This window comes from Narcine bancroftii, chromosome 2 (genome assembly GCF_036971445.1).
Source record: "Narcine bancroftii isolate sNarBan1 chromosome 2, sNarBan1.hap1, whole genome shotgun sequence".
NCBI classification, from domain to species: domain Eukaryota; kingdom Metazoa; phylum Chordata; class Chondrichthyes; order Torpediniformes; family Narcinidae; genus Narcine; species Narcine bancroftii.
The window spans coordinates 65773480-65796394 of record NC_091470.1 but is presented as its reverse complement, the minus strand read 5'-3'; the positions used below and the strand labels follow the sequence as shown (position 1 = coordinate 65796394).

Sequence of the window (22915 nt, the reverse complement as noted above, 5' to 3'; positions counted from 1 at the left end):
GATTTAAAAAAAAAACAATCAGCCACGCTAACCAGAAATCTTATTCGTAGCACTTGAAGAAGCTCTCAAATTCCACCAGCACAGGATTGTTCCCGAGAGCTGGAAAGTGGACATGAGCGTCATCTTAGAATCCTCAAGTAGTGATGAAGATGAAGAGGAAATGGAGAATGATGAAGAGCCCGTGGACAAGAAACAAGAGGTGGACAATTTTTACATTACATTTCCGTTTTATTACAAGACAATAAATAGTATCTGATCTGGTATGATTTTGGTTCATTTGCTGCTTTGTCATCTGAAAATTAAAGATCAGGACCTATTGCATGAAATTGGTTGTTCTTTCAGAATAATATATAAAATGAACTATACACATTTTTTATGTTAAGTGTTTTCTGGATTTTTTTTATTATTAAGAGAAATTTAACAAAATAAAAGGAAATTGATCCTGGGGAATTCAGAATTTATATTTTAACATTTATATATTAGCACTTACCATAGAAGATGTAATTAGTTTGATTCTTGGTGTAAAGAAACCAGTTTATCAGGTAAGATTAGGGCTGTATCCTAGAATCTAGGATGGGGAATTATTGTATTGAAATATACAGGATGGACTTCACAGTGTGGATCCTGAGACATGGCGACAAGAGAAAGCATTTTCTCCTTTGAGACTGAAGAGAATGAAAAATTTCTTCTCTCAAAAGGATTTGTGGGTATCTATTATATCAGAGAGCTACAGAGATTAAATAATTCAGTATATGAAATGTGAGATGGATTTCTGGGCTTCAAAGTTGTGGGGACCCATAACTTCCACCCAAGAATTATGGATTTGGTTTCAATTTTGTAAGTTCCTTGACTTGAAAATTTTTATTTTATCTAGTACCATTTCTCTTAATTATTTTTTTCAACTGTTTATAATTAAGCATGCCTTCTCTTTTTGGAAAATTAAAGGAATCTTCTCTTTTTCAGATTTGTTTATAGATGGTAGCTTAATGTCTTTTGAACAATTATGCAATAAATATATATCTAAATCACATTTTTTTGAGATACTTCCAAATTAGAAATTTTCTGAATACTTCACTGCCTAACTTTCCAACGTTATGCAAATTGGATTAGAGTGATACTTTTTTTTTCCATTTGGACCCTTCTCATAAGGGTTTTAATAGGTAACATGTATAAATTATTAAGATTGCAAACAAATTCTAATGACAAAATTAAAAGGACCTGGGAAGAGGAATCATGGGAGAAGATTTTTTGATTGTTTAATACCTCTTCAATATGTGTTTATCATCTTTGATTCAGTTTAAAGTGGTATATTGGGCTTGTATGTCAAAAAAACAAATTGGCCCATATTTTTTTCTGATGTTAGTCCTATTTGTGATAGAAATAAATCAGAAGTGGCTTCTCTAACTCATATGATTTGGTCATGACGTGTGTTGGAGAGGTATTGGATAGATATTTTTAAGACTTTGTCACTTGTATTAAATATTAGTTTGCAACTTAATCCATTGACTGCTCTTTTTGAAACTATAGTTCCCACTTCCACCCATCAGGTTGTAGCCTTTTCTACATTGTTGGACAGAGGAGCTATTTATTTAAGTGGAAAGATTCTAATCCACCTACTTTGACTCACTGGTTCTCTCAAATTATGTTTAAGTTTAGAGAAAGTTAGGATTCGTACATTTGATACTTCTGTTAAATTTGAAGAGACTTGGCGACCTTTTTGTAAATTATTTCCATATGACTTGGTTTGTATAACTATTTTCCCTTTCAGACTATTTAATTTTATTTCTTTTCTCTTTGTTGGTGAAGACCAGATGATTAATTTTTATTAATAAATTCTTAGGATAGGCTGCCCAACCTTTTAGATTATGTGGGGTTTTGTATAATAAAAATTTTTTTTGAAAATTTAATTTTGAAATGAGAAAATATTCGTTAATTGCGGTGTAATGCAATATGTTACATGATGTCATATAATGATTTATTTGTCTTCTTGATTGTGTACTTCTATTCTCTTCTTGTATTGCTTACCTATAATGGTTAATTCAAAAGATTGAAAAAGAAAGAAGTTGTGGGGACTAGCCATAAAAGTGGAGATAAGTGGAGAATCTCATTAACACATTCTTAGTGAATGACAAAGCCTTCTTGAAGAACTCTATATTGTGATCTTGGACTCTTGTGTAATATATGTATTTTGGCTTGGTTATGTTGGATTCGTGTATTAGGACTTTGTTACATAAAATCTGGAGCTAAAGAGTGGGATGTAAAAACATAGTATTATAATGGGATTGCATTAACATTCTGTCTTTAATGTATTCCCTACCCAAAAACATTGAAGGGTTCTTAATTTTAGGCACTTTGATGGAGATGTCAACCATTCCAGCAGCAAAGTTGCTACATTTGTGAACTTGGCAAATCCAGATTCTAACCCAAAACACTCACTGTTGTTTTTCTCCCACTGATATTAGTGAACCTGTTGAATATGCTCCAAATTCCAGTATTTGCAGTTTCAGAGACATCCCCATGATTCAATGATGTTTATTGTTCTTGCATTTAGATTGAAAAGAACATCTTGATAATGCATATTAATTAATATGCACTGTCTTTGAAAATGGAGAAAATTGTATCTGTTTTTAGAATCTACTAAGTTTTGGGTGAATTATCTCAAAATCGTTAATTTTGTGCAAAAAAAGCTTTTGTATGAGCAACATGGTACCAAATTTCATACCAGGAAGAGCCTTGTCCTTGAACGTAATTGTGACTATTGAAATAGAATTTTTTAAAAACTTTACGTTGTATGTTCCAGCTGAAATGGTTGGGTGTTCACTTCCTGTAAGATTTCCTTAACTTGCAAGCTGGAAAGTAGCTGAAGATGTAGCAGCTTCACACACAATGTATGGAAATTTGCCATGTAATTGAATTGACATTCTATAACTTCAAATTGATGTTTATTTTTCCATGCCCAAAGACAAGACTAAAGTTGAATAACTACATTATTTAACAAAAAAGCAATACAAAAGTTATCATTATATGGATTTAGATTGAGTGCAAATAGATTTCACTCTAACTTCATATGATTGTTTATTGTCAAAATGCAAAAAGTATTTTTGCTATCATTTTTCATTTGAAAATATAGTTTAAAGATCAAATCAATTTGCCCTCATTCATACACTAAAGCATTTACTCTTTGCATATTCTTCACATTTTAGTATTGCACTTAATACATTCTGAAATTGTTAAACAGTCGAGTGCCCTTTATTTGAAGTGGGGGGAATAAAATTCAACACCTGGCTTGCCCATGTGGGGCTCTCACGCTGTTGCCACCTGTTATTTGATTGCAACAACAGTTATTAAAAAAAAATCTTTGCTTCTGGCCAGGAAGATGCCAAACAGAGCTGGGTTCAAGTCTGCAACATTGGCTGCAGTGACTCCATTTTCAATATTGGGTGCAGTGCTGTTTGCATCGAAGAAGTCATCTCAGGCTCCCGGGAAGAAGTGGGCACCTCAGGTTCCCGGACAGGAGCAGGGACTGTAGTCGGAGACCGGTGGCAGCGGTGGGGAGGAGTTGGGACCGGCAGTGGGGTGGAGTCTGGACCAGAGGCGGCAGTGGGGAGGTAGTTGGGAGATGGTCTACCTTTGTAAGCAGGGATCATGTTTTTCTTTTTTGGTAAGTACTAAATATTATTTTGTGTGAATATTCCACTTGTGGCGTCATGTCAGTGCTCAAAAAGCCTGACGTTGTTTGTTGCTGTTGTTTAACTGGTGATACATGTATTCTGATGTACATTTTGGATTAACCATATTAGCAATTACACTTTTTATACCTAGTTCCCCATTTCAGGGCGCCATAATATTTGGGGCATTGGGCGTTTGTGATTATGGGTACTCCCTGACTTGCAACCTATTTGATGCATCTATCCACACAGACGATTACTTTATAAAAAAAAAAAAAAAAAAAATTGCATATGCACAATATAATGCAATATTGTGCCCAGGACACAAGAAAGAAGGTATGCAAGAGGAAAAACCGATCCCTTGCTGATAGACTGTCTCATTCCACCGTTTCAGCAATTTTAAAGGACAAAGAGAAAATACGCGAGGCTTTAAAAAGGTTTTGCAAGTATGAAGAGCCATCTTTATTCCTGTCCGCATGTGCCAGTCTTTGGTTAGCACATGCACAGTGGGTTCACGTATTGGAGTTCAGCTGGTGCATGCGCGAGAGTTAAGGGTGCAAATATAATGTGAGGATGCTTAATTCCCACGCATGTGCCAACTGAAAAATACAAGAACACACCCCATGCATCTTCCAACTGAGGATTCACGCACGTGGGCAGGAATCAAGCCTATGGACCTCTGGACGTCAACTAATTAAATAAGTACTCACATTTTGGCACGTGCGCCCTGTATTTCTGTTATTGTTTCTCAAATACAACATTTGATTAAAAAGTTTGCTTTAAAATGTCAGTACTCCATGTGCGCGGGCAAAATTCTCACTTGCGTCCATTCTAAGATATGACTGATCCTTCGGTCCCAATTACGATCGTAAGTCGGGACTACCTGTACTCTGGTATGTTTAATTTTTTTAATTGGTCCAGGGATAAGAGAGTGAGGCTTGCTTCTAAGCTTTTCCTCCCCTTTAGAGTCTGCAGTTAGCATTTTTCATTGAGGACCAGAGTTGTGCCAATGGACATCAAAGAAGCCATTTTGAGGCTGAAAAACAAGAATAAAACCGTAAGAGACCTTACCCCAAACTGTAAGGTTACCAAAATGAATTATTTAGAAGAAGGGTGCACTGTTGAGCTCTGTAATTGCAAAGGACTGATAGGCTATTGAAGACTGTCCATGCTGATGTCAGAATAAATTTGATCATAATGAACAAAAATACCAAATACCATAATAGATCAGAAATGCTCTTCAGGTGTAGCTGTGCATGTGTCGATGACGACTATCTGCAGAAGACTTCTTCAACAGAAATACAGAAGCTACACTGCATGATGCAAATTCTAGTTAGCCACAGAAACAGGATGGCCAGATTACGGTTTGCCAAGAAGTATTTAAAAGATCCTGCAGAATTCTGGAAAAAAAGTGTTGTGGGCAGATGAGACCACTCTGTATTAGAGTGATGGCAAGAGCAAAGTGTGGAGGTGTAAAGGAACTGCCCAAGATCCAAAGCATACCATCTTATTTGTGAAATGAGATAAGTGGAGATATGGCCTGGGCATGTATGGCTGCCACAGGTACTGGCGAACTTACCTTCATTGATGATGTAACTGATGATGGCAGTCACAAAATGAATTCTGAGGTGTATAGAAACATGTTGTCTGCTCAGGTTGGAGTGAATGCCTTCAAACTCTTTGGATGGTGCTTCATCCTACAGCAAGATAATGATCCCAAACATAATGCTAAAGCAACAAAGGAGTTTTTCAAAGCTAAAAACTTGCAAATTCTTCAATGGCCAAGTCATTTACCTGATCTAAATCCAATTGAGCATGCCTTCCGTATGCTGAAAAGAAAGCCAAAAGGTCAAGCTCTTGAAACCAGCAGGAGGTGAAGATGGCTGCAGTAGAGGCCTGCCAGAGCATCACCAGAAAAGATAGCACCTGAAGATGTCTGGGAATCACAGACTTCAAGCAGTTATTGCATGCAAGGGATATGAAACAAAGTACTAAACATGACTACTTTAATACACTATGACAGAATATAGATATGTTTTGGGGAGATGAATCGGGACAGGTTTTTTTAGTGTAGGTCACATACGAACATTTTAAAACAGATCTTATTTAAAATGCTAGACATGCCAGAGCCAACACTCTTTGCAAAATCTTTGGAGAATGCATAAGAGACTTCACTAATGGATTGTTGTTTACAAAAAGGCAACAGATGAAAGAACTTGTCAGAGCCCCACAGATTGTCTGGAGGGGAACTTGCTGTTCTAAGAGGGTCATGTGGTTTTGCAAGCAGAGGGAGTCAAACAGGCTTTCTGTGTGTTTGTCTCACTCACTCACTCACTCACTCTCTCTAATGTTTCACTTGAAATAAGAGAAAAAGAAAAGGCACTCTGATGACCTGAAAGAAAGATTATCATCTGGAGAACCCTGACTGGGCAAGTTTCTTTGGCAAGACACTGAAGTGGCTGATTGAAAAGCAATCTGTTGTGGGTGTCCAGTGTACAACAAATTTCTCTCTGAAAACCGACAAGAACCTTCCGAAGTGGTAACCATTTACCTTTCAAGCACCGAAGCCTGGTGAAATTCATAAATGTTAAATTCTGTGCACAGTATAAAAATTGCCTGCAACCAGTGAACTTGGAGGAATGAGAAGTGAGATTGAACTGTCAATCAAAGAACTTTTCTGAACTTAGACACACATTACATACACGTGCACTTAAAATTAGAAGGGGGTTAAGTTACGTTAGTTAAGTCAATAGTGATAAGTTAAAGGGAGATTCTGTTTTCATGTTTAAAGATAATTAAAATAAACTTTTGTTTAAGTAACCATTTCTCTTGGTGAATATTGTTAGGTCTGCTTTGTTCATGAATGAGTGAGACAAACACCAGACTGAGTCGAAATCAGGGTTCTTTGTTCTTTATTGCCGGATTGTAACACTTGCAACTAACGATGTTAGTCGGAGAATGCATTCTGCCGTTATCAGCAAAATGGTGATTTTTTATACCCTTGGATACATGCTTAGAACATCATCATATCATTACTTGTCCAATGACTAAAACTGTTGCTATCCTTTCCCTGCTAGCTTCCTGCCTCTCAATCCATCAATGTCTCTCTTATCTTGTAAGTACAAGGATGCATTCACATCTTATTACAGCCCTGTACAGGGTAACTCCTTACACATTCCCATCTCATGATGTTTTACCTTACAATATCTATTGCTGCTGGGTTTTGTGGTCCTCTGGGCTCGAAACAATACATACCATTGTTATGTCCCAAACAATATGGTGCTTTGAATTGAGGGGACTATGTATAAAAAGTGCTATAATTTCTACATGTTCAAACCAAAATGTACAAAATTAACCTTGAATAAAATCTGGAATGTGCACTTTAATCACATGTTAATTACGTACAACACAGTAACAGGCCCTTTCGGCCCACAAGCCCATATTGCTCATTTGAATCGTTTGATTACAAATTTAAAACTGAGCATGGGCAAATAAAGAAAAAAAAACTGTCTTTTTCCTAAACATTATGGAGGGTTCTGTATAATTACAGTATTTAAACAAAACTGGATAACATGGTTAGTGAAGTAGATAGTGCAATGCTGTTACAGCACCAGCAATTGGGACTGGGGATCAAATCCTGCTCTGTCTGTAAGGAGTTTATGTTCTCTCTGGGTCTGCGTGTGTTTCATTTGGGGGCTCCGATTTTCTCCTACCTTTGAAAATTGCCGGGGGTTGTAGGTCAATTGGGTGTCATCGGGGGGCACAGGCTTTTGGGCTGAAAGGGCTTGTTTCTGTCCTGTATGTCTAAATAAAAAAAGATTAAAGAAGAGGTGGCCTTTGGTCAATTGATCATCTTAACATTTGTAAGAGTAACTAAGTTCTAATATCCTTTGACTCTTGTCAGTAGCTCCCTTGGGTAGTATTGAGCAGTTGGAGGATGAAAATTTCTACTGCAGTGAAGATAAACCTCGTGCCGTCTAATAGCCTGAATATGACAGATTGAATCACCTCGGAAGCTAAGCAGGCTGGTCAGTATTTGGAAGGGAGACTGCCTAGGAACACCAAGTGTTGTAGGTTTCTGTGAAGGGTGCTGGACAAAATGGTGACTCTCTGTCTGCCTTACAGTAGACAAAAGTCAAAGTATTTCATGTATGTTACATTCTAAATATAGTATTACATGACAAGATTGGAAACCTTAAAAATAGGCCAAAGTTGACTACATAATGGCATCAGAATTTCTTTAAGATAATACTATTATTTCTATAAGAAAATAACGGTAGTTGCATCCTCAATTATTTTTAGCATCCAGTATATAATCTGCCAATATGAGAAATTTGTGGGTGGAGTGATGAATTTCACTGTACTTGCAGTATTGTGCAGTTCTGGGGGCGACATTGCAGAAAGGATGCGGTTGCACTGGAGAGAGTGAAGAGGAGATTCATCAGAATGTTTCATGGATTGGAGGACTTCAGTTATGATGAGAGATTGGATGGATTGGGTTTGTTTTCCCTGCACGATAAAGTCAAGGGGTAACCTGAAATTATAAGAGTTGAGTTAGGAGTGACAGAATTTTTTTTCCCCATGTCAGGGGTATCAAAAATAAGAGAGTGTGGGTTGAATGTTCAGGTGAGAGGAAGGAGTTTTAAATGAAATTTGAGAGAGAAATATTTTATAGAGTGGTTGATATCCGGAACTTGCTTCAGAGTTTTCTACTTTTTGAGATCAATGCTCAAGTTGATTGGAAAAAAGTTTCTATTGAACAAACTCATCTATTGTGTTTGGTGTACTCAGTGTGGTGTCCTTTTCAACAATGAGACCAAACACTGGTTTGGTGTTTGTCACTGTTCACCTGCGCTCTGTGGGTCTGAAATTGAATTTCCTATACTCCTCATTATAAATTTCCTTTATTATTCCCACACTGATATGCCTGTTCATGACTTCATCCATTGTCAATGTAAGGCTAAAAAATAAACAAGAAACAATGCATCCCATTTCTCCCAGACAACTTTAAACCTAATTTTGTGTGTTTCACTTCTATCTGGTTTTCTTTTCTTTCATAAAACTACCTCCCCAATTGACTCTCCACCTCTCCCACCTTCAGTTTAATCCTCTATCACCCATTAGTGTTTCTCCAGCTCCTGTTCTCCTTCGTGTTTATAATGAAACCTCTCTTTTCATTTTAGTCTTGATTAAGGGTCCTGAGTTGATACAGGTGTTGACTGATTATTTCTTTCCATGGATGCTGCCTGACTTGCTGAATTCATCCAATATCCCATGTGAATTTGGTTACTGAATGAATTTCATGTAAACCTTGTTAATTGATGTAAAGATCTCTCTCTGATTTTTTTTTGTCTTTTCCTCTTTCCAATCCAAAATAGGAGGCAATTAACATTCTGTCGATTTAATCAGTTTTTCCATTTAGGGCATAGCAGTTGAATTGTCAGTGCAGTAACCAAAATCCCACCATAGCAGCGATGGAATTTAAATATAGTTAATTTTGTGTTTTAGTCATGATGACCCACATAGACATTAAAATCCATCTGGTTTACTAATTCGCTTTACAGGAGGAATCTTGTATCTGTTCTGAGTGATAGCTATTCACCAATAGCATTTCTAAGTCAACCATAGAGCAAAATTTCACATCTCCATATTATAGTTCGTATGTTGAATTTTGGTGTGTTGCTCATTAATCCATCTGCAGTCTGTCGTTTCCTTGTCATACTCACCACTACCATTTATACCCATCTCCTTGGAATTTCCTGCCCAACTGAATCACGCATTTACCTTCACTTCACAGGTGGTAATCATTGAAGAATATTGCACACCACTGTCACCTTGAGCATGAGAAAACACGTGCTGGCCTTCCCAATGGTGTTCAGCTTGTATAAAATTTTTCATACTATGTATAATTTAAAAAAAAAACTCTATTCCAGTACCATCAGAAGTCTGACTGTTACCTTTGCACAATATTGTAATTGAATTTATGAATATCTTGTCAGCTGATGACAAGGTATCTAATTGTAGTTCTTATCATTGGGCCAGATGACTTTTTCTGTTACATAACTGTTACTATGTCCCATCTCTAGGTAGAGGAGGAACAGGATCCAGAAGAGAGAGACAACTTCTTGCAGCAACTGTACAAGTTCATGGAAGATAGGGGTAAAGACTTCCCTTATAATCCAAGCTGGTCTTTTTTATTGTGTTTATTTTGAATCATTAAGTGTAACAATGCTGTTAATTTACAAATACGAAGGATGAAAGTAACTTCATTCATAAAAACCTTTTAGAATTGTAAGGTTATTTTGTTTTCAAGTAAGCTTGCAGTTAATTCATACATCACACTATGTCCTTGCCCAAACTGGTCATTGCATCACAGTAAGTCTTTACTGGAGATGCAAAGAAACTTGAAATTCAAGTTCAACAAAATAGTAGAGTAATGAGCAAATCATTGAGCACAAACCATAAGAATAGTCTGACTCTCTCTCATACTCTCTCTCTCTCTCATACTCTCTCTCTCTCTCATACTCTCTCTCTCTCATACTCTCTCTCTCATACTCTCTCACTCTCATAACTCACTCTCCATACTCCTCTCTCCTCTCATACTCTCTCTCTCACATACTCTCTACTCACATACTCTCTCTCTCACAACTCTCCTCTCACAAACTCTCTCTCACAAACTCTCTCACTCACATACTCTCTCTCTCACATACCACTCTCTCTCAACATACCTCTCACTCTCACATACACTCACTCTCCACATACCTCTCTCTCTCACATACTCCTCTCTCACATACTCTCTCTCTCACATACTCTCTCTCTCACATACTCTCTCTCTCACATACACACTCCTCACACAACACTCACACTCACATACTCACACACTCACATACCTCCACTCTCTCACATACCACTCCTCACACACAACACTCACTCACACACAACACTCACTCTCACACAACCTCCACTCACACATACACTCTCACTCACACACTCTCTCTCACACATACTCTCTCTCTCACATACACTCTCTCTCACATACTCTCTCTCTCACATACTCACTCTCTCACAACACTCTCACTCTCACATACACTCTCTCTCACACACTCACTCTCACACTCACACACACACTCTCTCTCACAACTCACCTCTCACATACTCTCTCTCACATACTCTCTCTCTCTCACAATACTCTCTCTCTCACATACACTCTCTCTCACATACTCTCTCACTCACATACACTCTCTCTCACATAACTCTCTCTCTCTCACATACTCTCTCTCACATACTCTCTCTCACATACTCTCTCTCTCACATACTCTCTCTCTCACATACTCTCTCTCTCTCACATACTCTCTCTCTCACATACTCTCTCTCACATACTCTCTCTCTCACATACTCTCTCTCTCACATACTCTCTCTCTCACATACTCTCTCTCTCTCACATACTCTCTCTCTCTCACATACTCTCTCTCTCTCACATACTCTCTCTCTCTCACATACTCTCTCTCTCTCACATACTCTCTCTCTCACATACTCTCTCTCTCTCACATACTCTCTCTCTCTCACATACTCTCTCTCTCTCACATACTCTCTCTCTCACATACTCTCCTCTCACATACTCTCTCTCTCACATACTCTCTCTCTCACATACTCTCTCTCTCACATACTCTCTCTCTCACATACTCTCTCTCTCACATACTCTCTCTCTCACATACTCTCTCTCTCACATACTCTCTCTCTCACATACTCTCTCTCTCACATACTCTCTCTCTCACATACTCTCTCTCTCACATACTCTCTCTCTCACATACTCTCTCTCTCACATACTCTCTCTCTCACATACTCTCTCTCTCACATACTCTCTCTCTCACATACTCTCTCTCTCACATACTCTCTCTCTCACATACTCTCTCTCTCACATACTCTCTCTCTCACATACTCTCTCTCTCACATACTCTCTCTCTCACATACTCTCTCTCTCACATACTCTCTCTCTCACATACTCTCTCTCTCACATACTCTCTCTCTCACATACTCTCTCTCTCTCACATACTCTCTCTCTCTCACATACTCTCTCTCTCTCACATACTCTCTCTCTCTCACATACTCTCTCTCTCACATACTCTCTCTCTCACATACTCTCTCTCTCACACATCTCTCTCTCACATACTCTCTCTCTCTCACATACTCTCTCTCTCACATACCTCTCTCTCTCACATACTCTCTCTCTCACATACTCTCTCTCTCACATACTCTCTCTCTCACATACTCTCTCTCTCACATACTCTCTCTCTCACATACTCTCTCTCTCACATACTCTCTCTCTCACATACACTCTCTCACATACTCACTCTCTCACATACTCTCTCTCTCACATACTCTCTCTCTCACATACTCTCTCTCTCACATACTCTCTCTCTCACATACTCTCTCTCTCACATACTCTCTCTCTCACATACTCTCTCTCTCACATACTCTCTCTCTCACATACTCTCTCTCTCACATACTCTCTCTCTCACATACTCTCTCTCTCACATACTCTCTCTCTCACATACTCTCTCTCTCACATACTCTCTCTCTCACATACTCTCTCTCACATACTCTCTCTCTCACATACTCTCTCTCTCACATACTCTCTCTCTCACATACTCTCTCTCTCACATACTCTCTCTCTCACATACTCTCTCTCTCACATACTCTCTCTCTCACATACTCTCTCTCTCACATACTCTCTCTCTCACATACTCTCTCTCTCACATACTCTCTCTCTCACATACTCTCTCTCTCACATACTCTCTCTCTCACATACTCTCTCTCTCACATACTCTCTCTCTCACATACTCTCTCTCTCACATACTCTCTCTCTCACATACTCTCTCTCTCACATACTCTCTCTCTCACATACTCTCTCTCTCACATACTCTCTCTCTCACATACTCTCTCTCTCACATACTCTCTCTCTCACATACTCTCTCTCTCACATACTCTCTCTCTCACATACTCTCTCTCTCACATACTCTCTCTCTCACATACTCTCTCTCTCACATACTCTCTCTCTCACATACTCTCTCTCTCACATACTCTCTCTCTCACATACTCTCTCTCTCACATACTCTCTCTCTCACATACTCTCTCTCTCACATACTCTCTCTCTCACATACTCTCTCTCTCACATACTCTCTCTCTCACATACTCTCTCTCTCACATACTCTCTCTCTCACATACTCTCTCTCTCACATACTCTCTCTCTCACATACTCTCTCTCTCACATACTCTCTCTCTCACATACTCTCTCTCTCACATACTCTCTCTCTCACATACTCTCTCTCTCACATACTCTCTCTCTCACATACTCTCTCTCTCACATACTCTCTCTCTCACATACTCTCTCTCTCACATACTCTCTCTCTCACATACTCTCTCTCTCACATACTCTCTCTCTCACATACTCTCTCTCTCTCACATACTCTCTCTCTCTCACTCTACTCTCTCTCTCTCACGCGCTCTCTCTCTCACGCGCTCTCTCTCTCACGCGCTCTCTCTCTCACGCTCTCTCTCTCACGCGCTCTCTCTCTCACGCGCTCTCTCTCTCACGCGCTCTCTCTCTCTCGCGCTCTCTCTCTCTCTCGCGCTCTCTCTCTCTCGCGCTCTCTCTCTCTCTCTCGCGCTCTCTCTCTCTCGCGCTCTCTCTCTCTCGCGCTCTCTCTCTCTCTCAGCGCTCTCTCTCTCTCTCAGCGCTCTCTCTCTCTCGCGCTCTCTCTCTCTCGCGCTCTCTCTCTCTCGCGCTCTCTCTCTCTCTCTCGCGCTCTCTCTCTCTCGCGCTCTCTCTCTCTTCGCGCTCTCTCTCTCTCTCGCGCTCTCTCTCTCTCGCGCTCTCTCTCTCTCGCTCTCTCTCTCGCGCTCTCTCTCTCTCGCGCTCTCTCTCTCTCGCTCTCTCTCTCGCTGCTCTCTCTCTCGCGCTCTCTCTCTCGCGCTCTCTCTCTCTCACGCTGCTCTCTCTCTCTCGCGCTCTCTCTCTCTCGCTCGCTCTCTCTCTCGGCGCTCTCTCTCTCTCTCTGCAGCGCTCTCTCTCTCTCGCGCTCTCTCTCTCTCGCTCTCTCTCTCTCGCGCTCTCTCTCTCTCGCGCTCTCTCTCTCTCTGCGCGCTCTCTCTCTCTCGCGCTCTCTCTCTCTCGTCTCTCAGCGCTCTCTCTCTCTCGCGCTCTCTCTCTCTCGCGCTCTCTCTCTCTCGCGCTCTCTCTCTCTCTCGCGCTCTCTCTCTCTCTCGCGCTCTCTCTCTCTCGCGCTCTCTCTCTCTCGCGCTCTCTCTCTCTCGCGCTCTCTCTCTCTCGCGCTCTCTCTCTCTCGCGCTCTCTCTCTCTCGCGCTCTCTCTCTCTCGCGCTCTCTCTCTCTCGCGCTCTCTCTCTCTCTCGCGCTCTCTCTCTCTCTCGCGCTCTCTCTCTCTCTCGCGCTCTCTCTCTCTCTCGCGCTCTCTCTCTCTCTCGCGCTCTCTCTCTCTCTCGCGCTCTCTCTCTCTCTCTCGCGCTCTCTCTCTCTCTCGCGCTCTCTCTCTCTCTCGCCTCTCGCGCTCTCTCTCTCTCTCTCGCGCTCTCTCTCTCTCGCGCGCTCTCTCTCTCTCGCGCGCTCTCTCTCTCTCGCGCGCTCTCTCTCTCTCGCGCGCTCTCTCTCTCTCGCGCGCTCTCTCTCTCTCGAGCGCGCTCTCTCTCTCTCGCGCGCTCTCTCTCTCTCGCAGCGCTCTCTCTCTCTCGCGCGCTCTCTCTCTCTCGCGCGCGCTCTCTCTCTCTCGCGCGCTCTCTCTCTCTCGCGCGCTCTCTCTCTCTCGCGCGCTCTCTCTCTCTCGCGCGCTCTCTCTCTCTCGCGCGCTCTCTCTCTCTCTCGCGCGCTCTCTCTCTCTCGCGCGCTCTCTCTCTCGCGCGCTCTCTCTCTCGCGCGCGCTCTCTCTCTCGCGCGCGCTCTCTCTCTCGCGCGCGCTCTCTCTCTCCGCGCGCTCTCTCTCTCGCGCGCGCTCTCTCTCTCGCGCGCTCTCTCTCTCGCTCGCGCGCTCTCTCTCTCTCGCGCGCGCTCTCTCTCTCGCGCGCGCTCTCTCTCTCTCGCGCGCGCTCTCTCTCTCGCGCGCGCTCTCTCTCTCGCGCGCGCGCTCTCTCTCTCGCGCGCGCTTCTCTCTCTCGCGCGCAGCTCTCTCTCTCGCGCGCGCTCTCTCTCTCGCGCGCCGCTCTCTCTCTCGCGCGCGCTCTCTCTCTCGCGCGCGCGCTCTCTCTCGCGCGCGCTCTCTCTCTCGCGCGCGCTCTCTCTCTCGCGCGCGCTCTCTCTCTCGCGCGCGCTCTCTCTCTCGCGCGCGCTCTCTCTCTCGCGCGCGCTCTCTCTCTCTCGCGCGCGCTCTCTCTCTCGCGCGCTCTCTCTCTCTCGCGCGCTCTCTCTCTCTCGCGCGCTCTCTCTCTCTCGCGCGCTCTCTCTCTCTCTCGCGCGCTCTCTCTCTCTCGCGCGCTCTCTCTCTCACATACTCTTTTTTAAATTAAGCAACATTAATATGGGCATTACTCTTGTGAGAATATATTCCATATTGGGTGTCTGAGCATGTTATGAATTTTCAGTAATAATATGACAATATGTGTACTTCTCCTGAATCAAAAATCTTTTAATTAATAGTTAATTGAATAATATTTTCTAGGAACACCTATCAATAAAGCACCTGTACTAGGATACAAGGACTTGAATCTTTTCAAGCTCTTCAGACTGGTGTATCAACATGGTGGATGTGACAATGTAAGTTCACATAGAAATATTTTCTCCAGCTCAGAAGAATAATTATGATATAGAACTGAAAATAATTTTTTATTTGTTTATCTTTTTAATATTAATATTGTGATTTTGTTTTGCATCTAATGTCTAAATATTGAGATTTTTTTAAAAAAAAAGTAATTTTTTGACCTGTGCCTTAATGTTCTGTTTCTATTTATTTGAATTTGTACGAGTGTCTTAAATGTCCATTTGTGTCATCTGTAAACCTCTGCTGTTTGCACTTTGATGGATAAGATTTAATAAATACCCTAAATAATAGGTCCAGTTCAGATTAGTTGGAATTTGTGTGATCTTTTGAAGGGACCTAGGGAGACCTAAACTGATGCACCCTGCAATACCACAATTGTAAATTTGAATTATTCCATTGAGTTTTCATATTTTATGAAGGAAAACGCAACAACCATCTGTAATAAGTCATTTATCTGCCAGAGATTCATGAGTTGATTCTTTATGAATTGCAGTATGCATATGCTTTTTATAAATTTAAAATTAAATGTTGCTTGTGTTTTTAAAAAAAATTGTGTGTAAATAAAATTTTTTAAATTAAAAATTTGGAAACATTCAGGAGGCCATGCAGCAACTGTGTAATGAAATAATTTGTGTTTCTGGTCTGAAATCCTTTGTCAGAACTGGGAAGGTTTGAACTTGAAATTTGATCTCTCTTCAGATATTGCTTGACCTGCTGGATGTTTCTAGCATTTTTTTTCTTTTGGACAATACTTAATTAGTCCAATTAAAGGAAGAAGTCACAAAGTCTATACTGCAAGACAGTTCCATAAAGCTTAATAATTTGCTTTTACTTAGAGGTGTAACTACACTGTTTTTTGTGTACTTTTTGAGTGCAGTAATACATTAATACACATGTGAAACAAACATCTGCCATCGTTCAATTTGAAACCTTTCTGCGTTTTTCACCCAATATGCTACTTGCAACATTAACTGAGCTGCCATAGTGCATTTTGGGTTAGTCTATCCTTACAGGTAGCTCTTGTCAAAATCTGTACTGAGAATGTTAGCACTTGGTTTTTTTTGTAGACACAGCTCTCGATTCAATATGTAATTTTTGGCAGTTTGTGACTATTTTGGCTTTCTTTCTTTTATTGACTGAGAGGCTTACTGTTTGATCAAATTGACTGTGATGACTTTCCCTATAATGGTTTATAGATTTTGTTTTTTTTATCTCTTGCACACTATTTTAGCAAAGAATCAATAAGCAGTCATCATCACATAAAAATGCACAAAATATCAAAACTTTTTCTACACTTTTCTCTTCCAACAAATACACCCAAATTCAATGCTTGCACAAACTGCACATGTAGGTACTGCCAAATACCTGTTTTGATGCATGCATTTCAGGACATCTGAAGGTGATGGATTAGCAATAGCTGTGGTATATTGAAGGGGAAAAAAATCCAGATATCAATACTGTCATCAAAACTTTAGTTACCTATAATAGTTAACTGCATATGGATTATGCAGCATAATCCTGGAGTAGTCATCTGGAGATGAATATCAAACAAGGATTGAGACTATATGAAATCAGAAGAGTGCTAGAGTAAAAATGCATCAGATTTATCCAACTATTCAAAGGAAAATCAGTGAATTATGCCATCAGTCATGTATATGGAACATTCAGAGTTTGAGCGCATGGTGATCCCGACTTATTATTCTATTTGTAGAAAGACAAAATTAAATGGATTAACTTAAGCTTGTGATTTTACTTGGTGTATACATCATGAATTGTGCATCATGTGAATAAATTGGGATATTCTTACATTGATAAAATACCTTCTAAATGCATGTTATTTCTTAGAATTACAGAATGGTTACAAAATGGAATCTGGTCCTTTCAAGCTTCCATGTTGAAGCAATTAGAGTGTTGTGTATGTACTTAGACAATTAGGACTCGGAGAGGTGGTGTTTTTCTCATTTTTTAATACCGTCAGACTAACGTGGCTACTGACATACAGATATATATATGGGGGGGGGGGTGACATAATGCCATTGGCATCATGATGTGCAGCAGGGCGGGCTTATACACAACACTCTTTCTTTCTCCCCCCCCCCCCCCCCCCCCCCCGCAATAAATGTTGAATGGGCCCTCTCTGATTACCATTACTGCATTAGGCCCATGACTACTAGTGAGAATTAGGATACATATAGTCTGTAATCTTGTGCCAATACTCTCTTGCCCACCTCCAGTGCTCTAGGTAAAGTTTGTGGCGATGTGGATTTTTCTAAACGGAGGCCCAGATCCGGGTGAACTGTGGACAGTCTTGTCTGCAGGTTGCAGCAAAACATAAATTCTGCTTGGTGCATTTTGTTGTAGAGTGTGGTGTGTTTCTGAACCCCAATGGGAAATGTGCAATTTTGAGAGTCCAGGAGGCATTTAGAAGTTTCTTGGTTTTCATCACCTTTTTGAATGTTTGCACAAAGCATTCCGCCTCCACATTAGTACTTGGGTGATAGGGTGCTGACAAAATATGCCTGATGTTGTTGTCGCACATAAATTTTTTAAAAGGCTCTGATGTAAACTGGGGACCATTGTCCTTGACCTGTTTGCAAGGTAATCTATATGTGGCAAACATGGCCTGTGGACATTCAATTGTAGAATTGGTTTTGGTTTTTTTCATATACAAAACTACTGGCCATTTAGAATGTGCTTCCACAGCTATAAGGAAACTCTCTTCCACAAATGGCCCTGTGAAGTTTACGTGAATCTGATGTCAGGGTCTGGAAGGCCTTTTCCATGGGTTTGCCTCAGCCTGTGGCATTTTTGGCTGCATTGATCGATATATTTTGCATTGTCTCCCTGTTGTTTCAATATCTCTGTCTATTTATGGCCATATAAGCATCTGGGCCAGCATTTTCATTCATACTATTCCTGGATGGTTTTGGTGCAGCTCTGATAATATGGTGTTTTGCCATTTGGCCGGGATAATTGTACAGGTACCCCAACTGATAGTTCATGGCGGAATGTGGAGTAAGTTTTCAGGTCTTTTGATATGACCTCAGATTCTGGCCATCCATTAAGAGTGAAGTATCAGACTTTGCTTAACGTTGCCTCCTTTCAGGTTTCTTTGAGCTGTAATGGGCAGTTGTTGCAGTTGTTCTTGGTTGAAAGCTGCTGCTTTCGTTGTCCATTTAATAATCTCTTTTTGTTCAGTTTTGGGTAGTGGTAAGCATAATGAGGCATCCACATGGCTGTTGAGTGTTCCCGGTTTATGTTTTACCTTGTAGTTTTATGCAGCTAGTAGCATGGCCCAGCTTTGAATTCTGGCTACAGCTAATATTGGTATCTATTTGTGGGGTCCAGAATCAAACTTAGAGGTTTGTTGTCAGTGACTAGGGTGAAAGTTCTTCAGTAAAGATATTGGTGGAATCTTTTTACACCAAAAATTATTCCTAATGCATCTTTTTTCAGTTGTGCGTAATTGCGTTCTCTTGCAGTTAATGTCCGTGAATCATATGCCACTGGTTGCTCACCCTTTTCTGTGATTTAGGACAATATTGCTCTCAGTCCTATTGGTGAAATATCAACAGCGAGAGTCACTTCCTTGTTTGGGTCGTAGTGGATCAGAATCTCATTTATTGATGTTAATATTTACTTTAGTCGATCAACTGCTGTGTTTTTAGTTTCCATATTCCAGTACCATTTTTGATCTTTCTTGAGTAAACAGTTTAGGGGGCTGCATAGTGTAGACATGTTAGGGATATGTTTCTGGTAGTGATTTATGAGCCCTTGAAAGGACTGTAATTCCGATTTGTTAGTTGGATATGGGGCTTTGCGAATGGCTTCATTGGCTGCCAGATCCATTTGTACCCCCTCCTTGTCGATTGTAAATCCTAAGTATGTCACTGAGGGCAGCATGAAGACATACTTATCGTGTCATAATCGAATGTTGGCCTGTTGTCATCTGTTTAGGACCTTTTCAGTTTTGTAAGTTTGTTCCTTGTTGTTTTGGCCCGTGATGATGATATCATCATGGTAACATCCCACTGATATCCCGTGTAGCAATTTGTCCATTGTAGCTTGAAATTCCGAATGATATTCGTGTATAGGTGAACAGTCCCAGGTGGATATTGATTGTCACATTTTTTTTGATTCTTTGTCCAACTCTATTTGTTGGTATGCCTCTGACAAATCCAATTTGGTGAACTTTTTCTGTCCACTGAATGCTTGGAATAGTTCTTCTGCTTTGGGCGTGGGATGTTCTGGAACTTTTAGTGCCTGGTTAATGGTGACTTTGCAATCGCCACAAATGCGAATCTCACTGTTTGCTTTTGGTACAGGTACAATGGGGGCTGCCCAATCACTGTATTCTATTTGTTCTATTATGCCTACATCTTTTAATCTATTTAACAGTTTCAATTTTACCTTTCATTGCAAACGGGGCTGTTCTGACTTTGGTTCCACAATCTCTTTTAATTGCAGTTTGGCTTGAACCCCTTTAATCTTTCCCAATCCTTGTTGGAAAACCACAGCCTGGTCATTGAAGTTCTGGTTGGGTGTTGTCTTCGTGGTATACTCAGTATTGAACTGATTTCCAACCAGTCCAGAAGAATGTGTTGTAGCCAGTTTCTTTTGAAAAGCGCTGGTCCTTGGGTAACCATGATGTAGAGAGATGGGGGTTTTGGTTGTTGTTGCTTGTATTGTACTTTGACTGTACATTTTCCAAACACTTTGATTTTTGTCTCCTGTAACAGATCTCAGCATTACTTCATTGTTTTCACTGGAAGGTGTAGTATCTATCACCGAAATAGTATAGATGGTATAGCAGGATGAAAATGAGTTGGTGGAATGGGCAGAGATGCGTTTTAGTAGGAATAATGAGGACAGGTAAAGCAAGGGCAGAATGTGTGCACAAATCATTAAAACCAGCACACAGGCTAAAATGGCTGAAAATAAACTGCATGTAATTTAGTGCTTTAATCAATAGAGACATAAAATGTGAAAAGCAGGAGGTTGAGTTGAACCTTTATAAAATACTGGTTCACAGCTGGAATATCCTGTTCAATTTTGGAGACTGCATGAATGATGCAAGAGTCCAGAAAACACAAGAATCATCCCTGAGATAATAGTAGCAAGGATAGATTGGAAGAGCTGAGTCTGTTTTCTTTAGAGAATAGAAGATTGAGGGAAAATTTGGATGATGTATATTAAATAATGTGCAGTCTGGATATATCCCTGCTTCCATTGGTGAGAAGACTTGAGTGTGATAGTGTGCACCAACAAGTTCAAAAGGAGTTTCTCCCTGTAGCCATTAGGCTTCTGAATGAGCCGTGTAACAACGCTCTCTCTCATGCAACCCCTGGTGCTAATTGATCTTTTGATTGCAATGCTACACTCTGTAAATTGTGATATATGAACATCAGAGGTAACACATTAGTTGCTCATAGAACCCTTCGCACTGCTCTTGTTTTGTTACAAATAAACATAATAGAGAGTGGGAGTCTTCTTTTATTGAAGGTTTGAAGACAGAATTACTGGTATAAAAGGGGTAAAACATCAGATGAGAAGAATCTTTAAGTACTATTTAGTTTGAGAGCAATTCTTGCAGATTTGGTGGAGGCAGATTCCATTGTAGCTTTCATGAGAAAAATGAATAAATCTGTGATGGGGAAAATTTCACAAGACCAAGGAGGAAGGGCCAGGAAGTGGAACAAGAGAGTTGTTCTGGTAGTGACCTGATCTGGACCCCTCCTACAAATCTGAAAGCAGATTTATATTGTTATTATTTTTTTCCTTATTATTAAGCCAGTTTTAAATCTGTTATTACTGCCTCCTTTATTCCATAGGCACCTACTCAAATGTTTTTTTGAAATCCATATTTACATCTTTTGTGGAGATTCCACCAGCATCTCAGCATGTCCTCTGGCCTATTGAGTGAATTTGGTTTTTAATTTTTGGTTCCTTTTAACTCTTTCTTTTCACAAACCAATAGAATATTTTTTGATTCTCTTTCATGTTTGACGCCAGTTCACTCATTTATTTTAAACTTCTCTAAACTTTTTGGAATCAGCCTGGTTTTCTGACTTGCGTTTTTAGTTTTGCTTGATTTTGTCTTTCATCTTTTTGATCATACAAGGACTTCTAACTTGAATTTGCTCACTCCTTTCCCTTATGGAAATGTACCTGGAATGTTGGAAAACCATATTTCAGTTTAAATTTTCGAATTGTTCAAATTTAAGCCTTGATTCCAGTTTACCCAGGCCAGATTGTTTGCATCCCATTACTTGACTTTTTTAAAAATCTTGGCGTGGTTTGTATCTTTTTTCACAATTGTGCTACTAAACTTATCATTTTACAATCATTATTTCTTGCTCTTTCCTCTTGGAAACCTGCTCCACTTGGTCTTGCTCATTTCCCAAAACATTGCCTTCTTCATGAGGTCTGAAGCATGCTCACTGTGAAAGTTCAGTGGAACGATCTTCAGAAACTTCTTCCCTGCCTTTGCTTCTTGTGTTATTCACATTTGTTACTACTTCAGCAGCCGTTTCTCCATCATTGTACATAGAGTATTTTCTTCCTAAACTTTGGCACTTGTGTGCCTTCACGTTAAAGTCTTTGTATGGTTTTCGTTTATGACCTAATGTGCTCTTTGGTTAATTTTGACAAAAAAAGACAATGCACTGACTTGGTCATTAATGTGCTGTTGAGGTGGTGGATGATTGTAATTTCTGTGAATAATTCTGTAAAGTGGATCATCCAAGGAAAATTTGTAACCTCTCTCAATGTATTCTCATTACACTTGTTCTTGTGAATTGAAATTAGTTTACTTGTGCAATGTGCTTTTGTAATTTAAACATCAGAACTGTGTAGTCATTTTCGGAAAACATCTGTGTCTCTGAAATTCTGTTCTGAAAGTGAAATCTGATTAAAACTGCTACCATTCCTGAAAACCTATAAATTTATCTGCACAAACATTCAAAGCTCTCAGTCATCTTTTATCAAAAAGTCCTTGTGCAATGTTACCAATGCCATTGAGACAAATTAAAAAATGCTTGAAATAGTCCAGGCCGCATCTGTGGGAAGAAAAACATTTAACGTTTCATGTCAAAGACCCTTCAACGGAACTTAATTTGCAGTTAACTGGAATTGTGTCTTTGCTTATATTGGCCTAGAAAATTCGGTGGATTAACTTAAAAATTTTTTTTAAGGAAAGTTGTTTGCTGTGCAGCCTCTAAGTTCTGCTTCATTTTGTAGATTGACAGTAGCTCTGTGTGGAAGCAAATCTACATGGATCTCGGTATTCCAATTCTGAACACTGCTGCCTCTTATAACGTAAAAACAGCTTACAAGAAGTAAGTAGTTTTGATAGATAATTTTTCCATGTAAAATATAGTTCAGTTGTTGGCTTCAGTTGTTGTGGTAATTAAAGTTCATTTCAAAAATCCAGTGGTTTTTAGTGGACGTGCACCACCTGCATTTGTATTTTCCCCCAATA

General features: G+C 40.2%; 1 protein-coding gene across 4 annotated transcripts in view; it reads left to right on the top strand.

Annotated features, from left to right (window-relative positions):
* The window catches only part of arid4a (AT-rich interactive domain 4A), a 129968-nt gene that overhangs the window by 54500 nt on the left and 52553 nt on the right, over window positions 1-22915 (top strand). For all 4 annotated transcript variants that reach the window (XM_069916895.1, XM_069916892.1, XM_069916893.1 and 1 more), the window contains exons 11-14: window positions 51-199; window positions 9755-9827; window positions 15337-15431; window positions 22675-22772. In XM_069916895.1, the coding sequence (XP_069772996.1) occupies window positions 51-199; window positions 9755-9827; window positions 15337-15431; window positions 22675-22772 (415 nt within the window). The remainder of the gene's footprint in view (window positions 1-50; window positions 200-9754; window positions 9828-15336; window positions 15432-22674; window positions 22773-22915) is intronic.